At 48.5% G+C, this 15,567-nt stretch overlaps 2 protein-coding genes across 2 annotated transcripts in view; one reads left to right on the forward strand and one right to left on the reverse strand.

Annotated features, from left to right (window-relative positions):
- The window catches only part of LOC126047275 (mucin-5B-like), a 31,870-nt gene extending 19,495 nt beyond the window's left edge, over positions 1–12,375 (forward strand). Inside the window, exons 25-36 of the mRNA XM_049820696.1 lie at positions 1,156–1,395; positions 2,108–2,264; positions 2,548–2,676; positions 3,051–3,177; positions 3,868–3,911; positions 4,003–4,194; positions 5,473–6,462; positions 6,586–7,448; positions 7,962–8,352; positions 8,788–11,228; positions 11,742–12,272; positions 12,361–12,375. Of these exons, the coding sequence (XP_049676653.1) occupies positions 1,156–1,395; positions 2,108–2,264; positions 2,548–2,676; positions 3,051–3,177; positions 3,868–3,911; positions 4,003–4,194; positions 5,473–6,462; positions 6,586–7,448; positions 7,962–8,352; positions 8,788–11,228; positions 11,742–12,272; positions 12,361–12,375 (6,120 nt within the window). The remainder of the gene's footprint in view (positions 1–1,155; positions 1,396–2,107; positions 2,265–2,547; positions 2,677–3,050; positions 3,178–3,867; positions 3,912–4,002; positions 4,195–5,472; positions 6,463–6,585; positions 7,449–7,961; positions 8,353–8,787; positions 11,229–11,741; positions 12,273–12,360) is intronic.
- Positions 12,376–13,837: 1,462 nt separating this feature from the next.
- LOC126047276 (uncharacterized) lies at positions 13,838–15,226 on the reverse strand. Its single transcript, XM_049820697.1, has 2 exons — positions 14,795–15,226; positions 13,838–14,170 (listed from the first exon to the last, which is right to left on the reverse strand). Exons 1-2 carry the CDS (start codon positions 15,224–15,226, stop codon positions 13,838–13,840), a joined length of 765 nt encoding a protein of 254 aa, XP_049676654.1.
- Positions 15,227–15,567: the final 341 nt, after the last annotated feature.

Consider the following 15,567-nt stretch of genomic DNA (forward strand, 5'->3'; position numbering starts at 1 on the left):
CATCCCATGTTGGTTTTCATTCCTCTGGTGCCTCATGAAGCCATGTCATCATCCTGCTGCTGTTCTGAGCCCTGAAGGCAGGTTTCAGTGCCTATTTGGCCTGACAGAACTTAAGTTGGCAAACCACTTTTTCAGACTTGACTTTGTTAAAATTACCCACTGAACCTTGGTAAAGGTTATTAGACCTTATTAAAATTACATAGCTGCATGTGTAGAAATCAATTAAGTAGCCTTGATCTTGAAAGTAATACATTGTTTCTGGTTCTCATTGACACACAAATCAAATTATCTTACTTCAAGAAAAAGGAAGTGAAATTTTATGAGTGAAAGCCTCTTGTAAAATGCTACCATGTATTTTTCAAGCATATATATACACAGGTGATAAGGAAAACATTCCTGTTGTCATACTCCTCCTAGCTTATGATAGATAAGTACTAAAAACTGTAGTAAACAAGGAATTTGCTATCTTACTGTATACTATAGTGACATTTCAATTAGATATGTAAAATAAGTGTAATTTAGAACTAGATATACAAATTTATTCCAGTATCATAGGTTCTTTTGCTGCCTCACCCACTGGTACTTTATAAAAATAGTAGTAATATGGAAAGTATGCACCTTATATTCATACAGAATGGATAGCATCTATTGTAGCCTATCACTGTTTTACAGATCCATAAATTTAGAATAAGGGATATTTCTGGATGTGTGAGGAAAATGTAATTTATTTTTATACCTGTGAGCAGTCGTAACAGTAAAGACTCAATGAGTAGACTATGTGGCTGGACTGGTAGTATTTATGACAGCTTTGTAAGGCTGTTTTTCATATGTACATCTATTGTACAAAACAAGGCTTAAATGGAAAACTTAGTCAGCTGAGACCTCATTTCCTTGTTAAAGACATAGCTCAAAGACAGAAGGTTACAATGACAAACATGGTTTTATTGTTCAGATTTAAAAGAAGAAAAGTAAACAGCGGTATCCTACCCTTAGTGGTCATGTTCTGTTGCTGAGGAAACAAAAGATGAAGATGTTCAGGAACGCTGGAATAGAATGGCACCATTCTAAGAGCTGAATTTCAAGTATTCTTTCAGTCTCAGATGTTGTTTCAAGTTTCCTCACATCCATTGTTATTTTATTTACTTCCTTTTGCAGGGCCAGATCTGCGGCCTCTGTGGAAATTATGATGGCAATGGCATCAATGACTTTACCACAAGGAGTCAGTCTGTGGTAGAGAATGTCCTAGAGTTTGGAAACAGCTGGAAAGTATCCTCTACATGTCCTGATGCTCACAGCATAAAGGACCCATGTTCTACCAACCTTTATCGAAAGTCCTGGTCAGAGAAACAGTGTAGCATCATCAACAGCAACATCTTTGCTGCCTGTCACTCCCAGGTATTACCAGGGCAGAAGTTTACTGTATTAGGTCTGTGTATTATTGAGGCTGGTATCTTCATACATTTTAACACGCATGCCTAATTCATTAGCATGTTTCACTTTGAATTGTGTCAGGAAAACTTCAATCCAAACCCCACTCAATGGGAGAGATTTATAGTCCCTACCCGTAAGAAATAATAGGACATTTAGTTCATAGGAAATATCAACCTATTATAAAAGAACAGTAGTTTCATAATTACTACATATTTTCTTGTAGTGTTACTCAAATAAAAATTCTCATATGCCACGTACAGAACACAATCTCAAAGAAAAAATAACATAGTAATGAAGTATCAGCATAGCCTTTATCTGACACTAAGTACATACCAAACAATGCAGGGTAACTCTGTGCTCTTCCTATCACCTTAGTTCTTTCCACTGGCAGAGGCCTTCATTTTCAAGTGCAGTTGCCTAATATTGCTTGGGAACATGAATCTAATCTTCCACTAGGACCCAAGTCTGTGTGTCTAAAAATCCATCAATACGTGATTTGGATGTATCATCTGGCATCACTTCTGGTGTTTAACAGTGTATGTAAACAAAAGGAAAAGAAATTACTGATGTAGGCCTTTTTTCTGAGACACTACAATTTTAAGAAAATCACCCTCACAAAGCTAAGAAAGAATTTAGAAGGCAGGATGTATAGTATTACATTTCTTTTTAATAACAGGTTGAACCAGCAAAATATTACCAAGCATGTGTGACAGATGCTTGTGCATGTGACACTGGAGGAGACTGTGATTGCTTTTGTACAGCAGTAGCTGCGTATGCTCAAGCATGTAGTGAAGTTGGTGTCTGCATAGCCTGGAGAACCCCATCAATCTGTCGTGAGTTTTATGTCATAAATACTTCTGAGAGTGTAGTTAAATGTACAGTGCCTTGCTGATGTCTTTGAACGCACAGTCTGGGTACCTTATGTATGAACATTATAATCTAACTGTGTAGACTTTTCACACTAAGCTGTTTTGATGGTCACACAATTTCACCTATTTATTCACAGTTTTTGAGACTATTCAAGCGGCATTGCGGGGACATGAAGAACAGACATGAGTCAAAAAAAAAGCTCTCTTTTTTTTTCCTGAACATGTCCAAATTTCTGTTTCTCCTTAGCACTGTTCTGTGATTACTACAATCAACAAGGGGAATGTGAATGGCACTATAAGCCTTGTGGAGCCTCCTGTATGAAGACCTGTAGGAACCCAAGTGGAAAATGCATCCATAACTTGCCAGGTTTAGAAGGTAAAAGAGAGCTGCAAGTACCTGTAAGTGGGTACATTTTATTATATTTTTAATGGTCTTTAATGGAGTGTATTTCCCCCATCAGCTGCATTTGCACCTTTCAATCTCTTCAACGTCATTGCATCCACATGAATGGAGGCAGAGGATGGAAATCAGAGTTAAAAATATCTCTAGGACAAAATCCTAGTGGGTGGGCTCTGCTGATGCTAGTACTCTGCATTTCTTGTGGAATTATTGGAAAGAATTCAGTAGTAAAAATTATGACTATTAAAAACAAGACCTGCAAACACATTCTGCACAAATAAAACTTTTGCTGACTGTATCTCATTCGCACCTTTTCTATGCCCTTCTATATGCCCTTTCCCTTCCTTCAGGCTGCTACCCTAACTGCCCACCAGACAAGCCATATTTTCATGAGGATCAGATGAAGTGTGTTAGTCTCTGTGACTGTTATGATAACGAAGATGGAAAGATATATAGACGGGATGAATGTCATGTGTGGTAAGACTTAACATACCAGCCTCATCTTGTACAAGGAACAGCAATCAAAACAGCAGTGAGAAATTGCATGTTCCTGTTACATGACAGGACTAGTTTATGCTGCCTCTGTAAAAATAATGCCTTACTATCTAATGCCAGTTCCTTATTACATTTGTAGTAAGAAGTTCTTATGTGATTTTATGTTCTGTTGAATTTGCTCCTGATTACGTTGTAAATCCTCAGCATAAAGACACAACAAGAACAGCAAGTCCTTTATGACCAGGCTTTCTCTATTTCCCATTCCTATGGCAGGAAAATATAGTTCCAGGAGTACACATATCTAATAGGGGTCTACTCCCAAGGATTTTATTACATTCTTATACTGCTTGTAGTATTCCCTTTTTAGCCTGCTTTTTAGTACAAAAACATTGCAAGTGCAAAGAAAGTGATAAGGAAGAAAGAAGGCAAGCCTTCCTTAAGACTTCTATCTGTAGCTTTGCATAAATTTAGCTTCACTTCTATTTATAAGTTTGGGTTTAATAGAAGGAAAGATTTTGGAAAACAATGGCAAAAAAAAGCCAACATGAACTGGACACTCAAGGAATAAACACAAAGTGTCCTGTCTTTTGATGTTAGTATCTGGCAGAAAGATGACTAATAAAATTACCTCATAATCAAAAAATAAGTGGGTTTTTATGTTTTTTATTTCAGTGAATGCACATCAGAAGGTTTACAGTGCAAGTTTGATGATAAAGGTAAGAGAGCTAAGAAGAATTATTAAGAAAATTAAATACTGGATATTATCTTTTCATAGCTGCCTGACAGTAAACTTCTTCTGAATTACAGCATGCCATTGCATATATGAAAGGAACAGCTATAAATATGGTGAACTCATCTACAGCACCACAGATGGAACTGGATGGTGTTTCAATGCAATGTGCGATGTCAATGGAACAATAAACAGAAATATCTTTAAATGTGGCATCTCTACAACAACCCCGTTTACATTTTCAAGTCAGCCTACAACCACTGCTTCAGGTACGCATTAATACTCTTTAAAATAACTGAAAAATTTCTGGAGATGACTGAAAATTGCCTGAAAGGGAGGGCTTTTTCGCCAATTAATGGCATATAATTTTACCTGAAACTGTTGCCTTCTGCTGGAGCCACCAATTCATCTGGCAGCTTTGGTTGCTAAAGACAACCATAATAAAGGATGTAGAAATGAATACAGCATTTTTTACAAACTCAGTGTCTACTGTTTAACCATAATTTTTCCAGAGGAAAAAATAACAGACCTTATTAATCATTGTACTCTGGAGAATCTCCTCGTTTCATTGCAAACAATAACCAGCAGTTCTAGACCAACTTTCGAAAACACAAAAGACAATTACTGCCATTTTTTAAATTACTAACCACATTAGCACAAACTGAAGATAAGAAATCTAGTTTGAGGGAACGCTCCAATTATTTAAACCCATTCTTTGGAACCTTTCCTAATTGTATTTAATAACCAAATCAACAGTTTCCTTCTACTCCTGCAGTACACTTCTACATTATTCCTGTGGTTAACTCATTATAGTAATGAGTTACTATTACATGAGACCATGTAATTCTGAGAAATTTTGAGAAGTATTTCCACAAAATTATACAATACTACAGCAAGAAATAAATATTCAGCTTTAAGTCTTTTTTTAAGCAACATTCATATGAAGAAAGTGGTATATATTCCACATGGTTATCTTCATAATGCTAAGAATATGAAAAGAAATCTTATTAAAAGAAGTAGAAAATACTTATTAAATTATATATATGATCTATAGTGTATATATGTATTCTAAATTTAAATGATTATATATAAAATACATATGTGTTACATATATATTTTATACGTATAAATATATTAAATGTTATAATATTAAAATAAGTAGAAAAATCATTATCCCTTAAAAATGTTTTAAAGCCTATGTGGTTATGCAGTTAAGTGTAATTAAGTACAGAGATAATACCAAGGAGAATAAAACTTCCTTACTTATACCATAGAAATTGTGAGATCACTTTATCCTGTGTATTGACATTCCACACAAAGGATATCATATCAGCTATATTTAACTACAAATTTTTACTAAATGTCACATAAAGTACCACAAAAAAATAATACAGACATGAGACCAAAACCTACCTTGGAAATTAAATTCAAGACTGTCAAAGCAAGTTCATTAAAATGAAAACACTACATTAACATATATAATACTATATACAACATGAAAATGTATGGAAGATGAATAATTTTTTTCTGGCACTTTCTTTAATAAGAATACACAAGACCTATATTTCCCCCTGCAACTGCAGAAACGACAACTGCAACACCAGTGACAACCGTATGTGTGAAGGAAGTATGTGCATGGTCAGAATGGTATGACAGCACACAGCCTGAAGACAAAGAGGACAGTGGAGATAATGAAACATTTGAAAATCTCAGAGATAAAGGCTACAATGTGTGTAAAAACCGAAATGGTGTTCAATGCAGAGCCAAAACACACCCAGATACAGAAATACACAATCTTAACCAAACAGTACAATGTAATCAAACCAGAGGATTAATATGCAATAACAAAGACCAACAAAATAAGACCTGCTATAATTATGAAATCAGAATATCATGCTGCAGCTACAAACCATGTTCAGAAATACAAACTACAACACTAAGAACCACACAAGAATTCACAACATCTACTGCTGTAAAATCAACAACACTTAAAATAACTACGAAGACAAAGCAAACACAAGGAACTGCAACGCAAAATACCGAACCACCTAAAACGTCACGAGAACACAGAGAAAGCACAATTCACCTGACTAAAAATTCAGGTACAGATAAAACATCACAAGTCTCAATATTAGGTTACCAGACCACGCCAAATCCATCAGAAATCACCACTGTGGGAATCCAGAAACAAGCATCACCCACTACTGCCACCACGGTTGTCCCCAGCAACACTACCCCACCAATACGAGGCACGACCATCAGCACAAACACCAGCACGGCCAGCACCACCAAGACCTCTCCATCTCCAACAGCAGGCACAACCACCATCACCCCACCCACTCCCACAGCACCCACCTCAGCCAGAAGCACTACCAGCACCTCCAGGACCACCACAACAACCACCACAACGTCCAAAGCCACATCTGTGCCCACAAAAACCTCCTCTCTGAAAGTGCAGACGCCAACAACACCCACTACCGCCACCAGCCTCTCCCAGCCACCAAGGACAACCACTACTGCCACCACGGTTGTCCCCAGTAACAATACCCCACCAATACGAGGCACGACCGTCAGCACAACCATCAGCAGGGCCAGCACCACCAAGACCTCTCCATCTCTAACAGCAGGCACAACCACCATCATCCCACCCACTCCCACAGCACCCACCTCAGCCAGAAGCACTACCAGCACCTCCAGGACCACCACAACAACCACCACAACGTCCAAAGCCACATCTGTGCCCACAAAAACCTCCTCTCTGAAAGTGCAGACGCCAACAACTCCCACTACCGCCACCAGCCTCTCCCAGTCACCAAGGACAACCACTACTGCCACCACGGTTGTCCCCAGTAACACTACCCCACCAATACGAGGCACGACCGTCAGCACAACCATCAGCAGGGCCAGCACCACCAAGACCTCTCCATCTCCAACAGCTGGCACAACCACCATCATCACACCCACTCCAACAGCACCCACCTCACCAACCACCTTCACTGCTAGCACCTCCATGACCACAAGCAGCTGCCCGCAGCACTGTGCCTGGACGCAGTGGTTTGACTTGGATTCCCCTAGCCCCGGTAGCCAAAATGGAGACATAGAGACGCTTGCAAAAATCCGAGCTGCTGGGTATGCACTGTGCGACGAGCCACAAGACATCAGGTGCCGTGCTAAAGATTACCCTAACAGGAGTCTGGACAAACTGGGACAGAAAATTGAGTGCAGCCTTGACACTGGGCTTGTGTGCAGAAATAAGGATCAGATCAAAAAGTACCCCATGTGCTTTGACTACGAGATCAAGGTGCTGTGCTGTGACCGTAACCACTGCGAGACAACATCAGAAACAACAGGCACCACTGCAGGCTTCTCCACCACATCTCCTCTTGCAGAATACTCCACCATAAACACCAAAACTCCTGCACCACCAACTACTGCCTCCACCCTCCCACCGACAGCAAGGACAACCGCTACTGCCACCACGGTTGTCCCCAGCAACACTACCCCACCAATACGAGGCACGACCGTCAGCACAACCACCAGCAGGGCCAGCACCACCAAGACCTCTCCATCTCCAACAGCAGGCACAACCACCATCATCCCACCCACTCCCACAGCACCCACCTCAGCCAGAAGCACTACCAGCACCTCCAGAACCACCACAACAACCACCACAACGTCCAAGGCCACATCTGTGCCCACAAAAACCACCTCTGTGAAAACACAGACGCCAACGTCACCCACTACCGCCACCAGCCTCTCGCAGTCACCAAGGACAACCACTACTGCCACCACGGTTGTCCCCAGCAACACTACCCCGCCAATACGAGGCACGACCGTCAGCACAACCACCAGCAGGGCCAGCACCACCAAGACCTCTCCATCTCCAACAGCAGGCACAACCACCATCATCCCACCCACTCCCACAGCACCCACCTCAGCCAGAAGCACTACCAGCACCTCCAGGACCACCACAACAACCACCACAACGTCCAAAGCCACATCTATGCCCACAAAAACCTCCTCTCTAAAAACGCAGACGCCAACAACACCCACTACCGCCACCACCCTCTCCCAGCCACCAAGGACAACCACTACTGCCACCACGGTTGTCCCCAGCAACACTACCCCGCCAATACGAGGCACGACCGTCAGCACAACCACCAGCAGGGCCAGCACCACCAAGACCTCTCCATCTCCAACAGCAGGCACAACCACCAGCATCATACCCACTCCAACAGCACCCACCTCAGCCAGGAGCACTACCAGCGCCTCCAGGACCACCACAACAACCACCACAACGTCCAAAGCCACATCTGTGCCCACAAAAACCTCCTCTGTGAAAACGCAGACGCCAACCTCACCCACTACCGCCACCAGCCTCTCCCAGCCACCAAGGACAACCACTACTGCCACCACGGTTGTCCCCAGTAACACTACCCCACCAATACGAGGCACGACCGTCAGCACAACCACCAGCAGGGCCAGCACCACCAAGACCTCTCCATCTCCAACAGCAGGCACAACCACCATCATCCCACCCACTCCCACAGCACCCACCTCAGCCAGAAGCACTACCAGCACCTCCAGAACCACCACAACAACCACCACAACGTCCAAGGCCACATCTGTGCCCACAAAAACCACCTCTGTGAAAACTCAGACGCCAACGTCACCCACTACCGCCACCAGCCTCTCGCAGCCACCAAGGACAACCACTACTGCCACCACAGTTGTCCCCAGCAACACTACCCCGCCAATACGAGGCACAACCGTCAGCACAACCACCAGCAGGGCCAGCACCACCAAGACCTCTCTATCTCCAACAGCAGGCACAACCACCAGCATCCCACCCACTCCCACAGCACCCACCTCAGCCAGAAGCACTACCAGCACCTCCAGGACCACCACAACAACCACCACAACGTCCAAAGCCACATCTGTGCCCACAAAAACCTCCTCTCTGAAAGTGCAGACGCCAACAACACCCACTACCGCCACCAGCCTCTCCCAGCCACCAAGGACAACCACTACTGCCACCACGGTTGTCCCCAGTAACACTACCCCACCAATACGAGGCACGACCGTCAGCACAACCATCAGCAGGGCCAGCATCACCAAGACCTCTCCATCTCCAACAGCTGGCACAACCACCATCATCACACCCACTCCAACAGCACCCACCTCACCAACCACCTTCACTGCTAGCACCTCCATGACCACAAGCAGCTGCCCGCAGCACTGTGCCTGGACGCAGTGGTTTGACTTGGATTCCCCTAGCCCCGGTAGCCAAAATGGAGACATAGAGACGCTTGCAAAAATCCGAGCTGCTGGGTATGCACTGTGCGACGAGCCACAAGACATCAGGTGCCGTGCTAAAGATTACCCTAACAGGAGTCTGGACAAACTGGGACAGAAAATTGAGTGCAGCCTTGACACTGGGCTTGTGTGCAGAAATAAGGATCAGATCAAAAAGTACCCCATGTGCTTTGACTACGAGATCAAGGTGCTGTGCTGTGACCGTAACCACTGCGAGACAACATCAGAAACAACAGGCACCACTGCAGGCTTCTCCACCACATCTCCTCTTGCAGAATACTCCACCATAAACACCAAAACTCCTGCACCACCAACTACTGCCTCCACCCTCCCACCGACAGCAAGGACAACCGCTACTGCCACCACGGTTGTCCCCAGCAACACTACCCCGCCAATACGAGGCACGACCGTCAGCACAACCACCAGCAGGGCCAGCACCACCAAGACCTCTCCATCTCCAACAGCAGGCACAACCACCAGCATCACACCCACTCCAACAGCACCCACCTCAGCCAGGAGCACTACGAGCGCCTCCAGAACCACCACCACAACTACCACAACGTCCAAGGCCACACCTGTGCCCGCAATAACCTCCTCTCTGAAAATGGAGACGCCAACGTCACCCACTACCGCCACCAGCCTCTCGCAGCCACCAAGGACAACCACTACTGCCACCACGGTTGTCCCCAGTAACACTACCCCACCAATACGAGGCACGACTGTCAGCACAACCATCAGCAGGGCCAGCACCACCAAGACCTCTCCATCTCCATCAGCTGGCACAACCACCATCATCACACCCACTCCAACAGCACCCACCTCACCAACCACCTTCACTGCTAGCACCTCCATGACCACAAGCAGCTGCCCGCAGCACTGTGCCTGGACGCAGTGGTTTGACTTGGATTCCCCTAGCCCCGGTAGCCAAAATGGAGACATAGAGACGCTTGCAAAAATCCGAGCTGCTGGGTATGCACTGTGCGACGAGCCACAAGACATCAGGTGCCGTGCTAAAGATTACCCTAACAGGAGTCTGGACAAACTGGGACAGAAAATTGAGTGCAGCCTTGACACTGGGCTTGTGTGCAGAAATAAGGATCAGATCAAAAAGTACCCCATGTGCTTTGACTACGAGATCAAGGTGCTGTGCTGTGACCGTAACCACTGCGAGACAACATCAGAAACAACAGGCACCACTGCAGGCTTCTCCACCACATCTCCTCTTGCAGAATACTCCACCATAAACACCAAAACTCCTGCACCACCAACTACTGCCTCCACCCTCCCACCGACAGCAAGGACAACCGCTACTGCCTCCACGGTTGTCCCCAGCAACACTACCCCGCCAATACGAGGCACGACCGTCAGCACAACCACCAGCAGGGCCAGCACCACCAAGACCTCACCATCTCCAACAGCAGGCACAACCACCATCATCCCACCCACTCCAACAGCACCCACCTCAGCCAGGAGCACTACGAGCGCCTCCAGAACCACCACCAAAACTACCACAACGTCCAAGGCCACACCTGTGCCCGCAATAACCTCCTCTCTGAAAATGGAGACGCCAACAACACCCACTACCGCCACCAGCCTCTCCCAGCCACCAAGGACAACCACTACTGCCACCACGGTTGTCCCCAGCAACACTACCCCGCCAATACGAGGCACGACCGTCAGCACAACCACCAGCAGGGCCAGCACCACCAAGACCTCTCCATCTCCAACAGCAGGCACAACCACCAGCATCATACCCACTCCAACAGCACCCACCTCAGCCAGGAGCACTACCAGCGCCTCCAGGACCACCACCACAACCACCACAACGTCCAAGGCCACACCTGTGCCCGCAATAACCTCCTCTCTGAAAATGCAGACGCCAACAACAACCAGTACTGCCACCAGCCTCTCCCAGCCAACAAGGACAACCACTACTGCCACCACGGTTGTCCGCAGCAACACTACCCCACCAATACGAGGCACGACCGTCAGCACAACCACCAGCAGGGCCAGCACCACCAAGACCTCTCCATCTCCAACAGCAGGCACAACCACCATCATCCCACCCACTCCCACAGCACCCACCTCAGCCAGAAGCACTACCAGCACCTCCAGGACCACCACAACAACCACCACAACGTCCAAAGCCACATCTGTGCCCACAAAAACCTCCTCTCTGAAAGTGCAGACGCCAACAACACCCACTACCGCCACCAGCCTCTCCCAGCCACCAAGGACAACCACTACTGCCACCACGGTTGTCCCCAGCAACACTACCCCGCCAATACGAGGCACGACCGTCAGCACAACCACCAGCAGGGCCAGCACCACCAAGACCTCTCCATCTCCAACAGCAGGCACAACCACCATCATCCCACCCACTCCCACAGCACCCACCTCAGCCAGAAGCACTACCAGCACCTCCAGGACCACCACAACAACCACCACAACGTCCAAAGCCACATCTGTGCCCACAAAAACCTCCTCTCTGAAAACGCAGACGCCAACCTCACCCACTACCGCCACCAGCCTCTCGCAGCCACCAAGGACAACCACTACTGCCACCACGGTTGTCCCCAGTAACACTACCCCACCAATACGAGGCACGACCGTCAGCACAACCATCAGCAGGGCCAGCACCACCAAGACCTCTCCATCTCCATCAGCTGGCACAACCACCATCATCACACCCACTCCAACAGCACCCACCTCACCAACCACCTTCACTGCTAGCACCTCCATGACCACAAGCAGCTGCCCGCAGCACTGTGCCTGGACGCAGTGGTTTGACTTGGATTCCCCTAGCCCCGGTAGCCAAAATGGAGACATAGAGACGCTTGCAAAAATCCGAGCTGCTGGGTATGCACTGTGCGACGAGCCACAAGACATCAGGTGCCGTGCTAAAGATTACCCTAACAGGAGTCTGGACAAACTGGGACAGAAAATTGAGTGCAGCCTTGACACTGGGCTTGTGTGCAGAAATAAGGATCAGATCAAAAAGTACCCCATGTGCTTTGACTACGAGATCAAGGTGCTGTGCTGTGACCGTAACCACTGCGAGACAACATCAGAAACAACAGGCACCACTGCAGGCTTCTCCACCACATCTCCTCTTGCAGAATACTCCACCATAAACACCAAAACTCCTGCACCACCAACTACTGCCTCCACCCTCCCACCGACAGCAAGGACAACCGCTACTGCCTCCACGGTTGTCCCCAGCAACACTACCCCGCCAATACGAGGCACGACCGTCAGCACAACCACCAGCAGGGCCAGCACCACCAAGACCTCTCCATCTCCAACAGCAGGCACAACCACCAGCATCACACCCACTCCAACAGCACCCACCTCAGCCAGGAGCACTACGAGCGCCTCCAGAACCACCACCACAACTACCACAACGTCCAAGGCCACACCTGTGCCCGCAATAACCTCCTCTCTGAAAATGCAGACGCCAACAACAACCAGTACTGCCACCAGCCTCTCCCAGCCAACAAGGACAACCACTACTGCCACCACGGTTGTCCCCAGCAACACTACCCCGCCAATACGAGGCACGACCGTCAGCACAACCACCAGCAGGGCCAGCACCACCAAGACCTCTCCATCTCCAACAGCAGGCACAACCACCATCATCCCACCCACTCCCACAGCACCCACCTCAGCCAGAAGCACTACCAGCACCTCCAGGACCACCACAACAACCACCACAACGTCCAAAGCCACATCTGTGCCCACAAAAACCTCCTCTCTGAAAGTGCAGACGCCAACAACACCCACTACCGCCACCAGCCTCTCCCAGCCACCAAGGACAACCACTACTGCCACCACGGTTGTCCCCAGCAACACTACCCCGCCAATACGAGGCACGACCGTCAGCACAACCACCAGCAGGGCCAGCACCACCAAGACCTCTCCATCTCCAACAGCAGGCACAACCACCAGCATCCCACCCACTCCCACAGCACCCACCTCAGCCAGGAGCACTACCAGCACCTCCAGGACCACCACAACAACCACCACAACGTCCAAAGCCACATCTGTGCCCACAAAAACCTCCTCTCTGAAAACGCAGACGCCAACCTCACCCACTACCGCCACCAGCCTCTCGCAGCCACCAAGGACAACAACTACTGCCACCACGGTTGTCCCCAGTAACACTACCCCACCAATACGAGGCACGACCGTCAGCACAACCATCAGCAGGGCCAGCACCACCAAGACCTCTCCATCTCCAACAGCTGGCACAACCACCATCATCACACCCACTCCAACAGCACCCACCTCACCAACCACCTTCACTGCTAGCACCTCCATGACCACAAGCAGCTGCCCGCAGCACTGTGCCTGGACGCAGTGGTTTGACTTGGATTCCCCTAGCCCCGGTAGCCAAAATGGAGACATAGAGACGCTTGCAAAAATCCGAGCTGCTGGGTATGCACTGTGCGACGAGCCACAAGACATCAGGTGCCGTGCTAAAGATTACCCTAACAGGAGTCTGGACAAACTGGGACAGAAAATTGAGTGCAGCCTTGACACTGGGCTTGTGTGCAGAAATAAGGATCAGATCAAAAAGTACCCCATGTGCTTTGACTACGAGATCAAGGTGCTGTGCTGTGACCGTAACCACTGCGAGACAACATCAGAAACAACAGGCACCACTGCAGGCTTCTCCACCACATCTCCTCTTGCAGAATACTCCACCATAAACACCAAAACTCCTGCACCACCAACTACTGCCTCCACCCTCCCACCGACAGCAAGGACAACCGCTACTGCCACCACGGTTGTCCCCAGCAACACTACCCCGCCAATACGAGGCACGACCGTCAGCACAACCACCAGCAGGGCCAGCACCACCAAGACCTCTCCATCTCCAACAGCAGGCACAACCACCAGCATCACACCCACTCCAACAGCACCCACCTCAGCCAGGAGCACTACGAGCGCCTCCAGAACCACCACCAAAACTACCACAACGTCCAAGGCCACACCTGTGCCCGCAATAACCTCCTCTCTGAAAATGCAGACGCCAACAACAACCAGTACTGCCACCAGCCTCTCCCAGCCACCAAGGACAACCACTACTGCCACCACGGTTGTCCCCAGCAACACTACCCCGCCAATACGAGGCACGACCGTCAGCACAACCACCAGCAGGGCCAGCACCACCAAGACCTCTCCATCTCCAACAGCAGGCACAACCACCAGCATCATACCCACTCCCACAGCACCCACCTCAGCCAGAAGCACTACCAGCGCCTCCAGGACCACCACCACAACCACCACAACGTCCAAGGCCACACCTGTGCCCGCAATAACCTCCTCTCTGAAAATGCAGACGCCAACAACAACCAGTACTGCCACCAGCCTCTCCCAGCCACCAAGGACAACCACTACTGCCACCACGGTTGTCCCCAGCAACACTACCCCGCCAATACGAGGCACGACCGTCAGCACAACCACCAGCAGGGCCAGCACCACCAAGACCTCTCCATCTCCAACAGCAGGCACAACCACCATCATCCCACCCACTCCCACAGCACCCACCTCAGCCAGAAGCACTACCAGCACCTCCAGGACCACCACAACAACCACCACAACGTCCAAAGCCACATCTGTGCCCACAAAAACCTCCTCTCTGAAAACGCAGACGCCAACCTCACCCACTACCGCCACCAGCCTCTCCCAGCCACCAAGGACAACCACTACTGCCACCACGGTTGTCCCCAGTAACACTACCCCACCAATACGAGGCACGACCGTCAGCACAACCATCAGCAGGGCCAGCACCACCAAGACCTCTCCATCTCCAACAGCTGGCACAACCACCATCATCACACCCACTCCAACAGCACCCACCTCACCAACCACCTTCACTGCTAGCACCTCCATGACCACAAGCAGCTGCCCGCAGCACTGTGCCTGGACGCAGTGGTTTGACTTGGATTCCCCTAGCCCCGGTAGCCAAAATGGAGACATAGAGACGCTTGCAAAAATCCGAGCTGCTGGGTATGCACTGTGCGACGAGCCACAAGACATCAGGTGCCGTGCTAAAGATTACCCTAACAGGAGTCTGGACAAACTGGGACAGAAAATTGAGTGCAGCCTTGACACTGGGCTTGTGTGCAGAAATAAGGATCAGATCAAAAAGTACCCCATGTGCTTTGACTACGAGATCAAGGTCCTGTGCTGTGACCGTAACCACTGCGAGACAACATCAGAAACAACAGGCACCACTGCAGGCTTCTCCACCACATCTCCTCTTGCAGAATACTCCACCATAAACACCAAAACTCCTGCACCACCAACTACTGCCTCCA

The sequence above is a fragment of the Accipiter gentilis genome, chromosome 17 (assembly GCF_929443795.1).
Source record: "Accipiter gentilis chromosome 17, bAccGen1.1, whole genome shotgun sequence".
In the NCBI taxonomy this organism is placed as follows: domain Eukaryota; kingdom Metazoa; phylum Chordata; class Aves; order Accipitriformes; family Accipitridae; genus Astur; species Astur gentilis.

Coding starts and splice junctions, on each gene's coding strand:
- LOC126047276 (XM_049820697.1), bottom strand. CDS start 15,226: ATGTCTCCATTTTGGCTACCGGGGCTAGGGGAATCCAAGTCAAACCAC. Junction 14,171..14,794: donor TGGTAGTGCTTCTGGCTGAG/GTGGGTGCTGTG, acceptor CTCCTGGCTGAG/GTGGGTGCTGTTGGAGTGGG.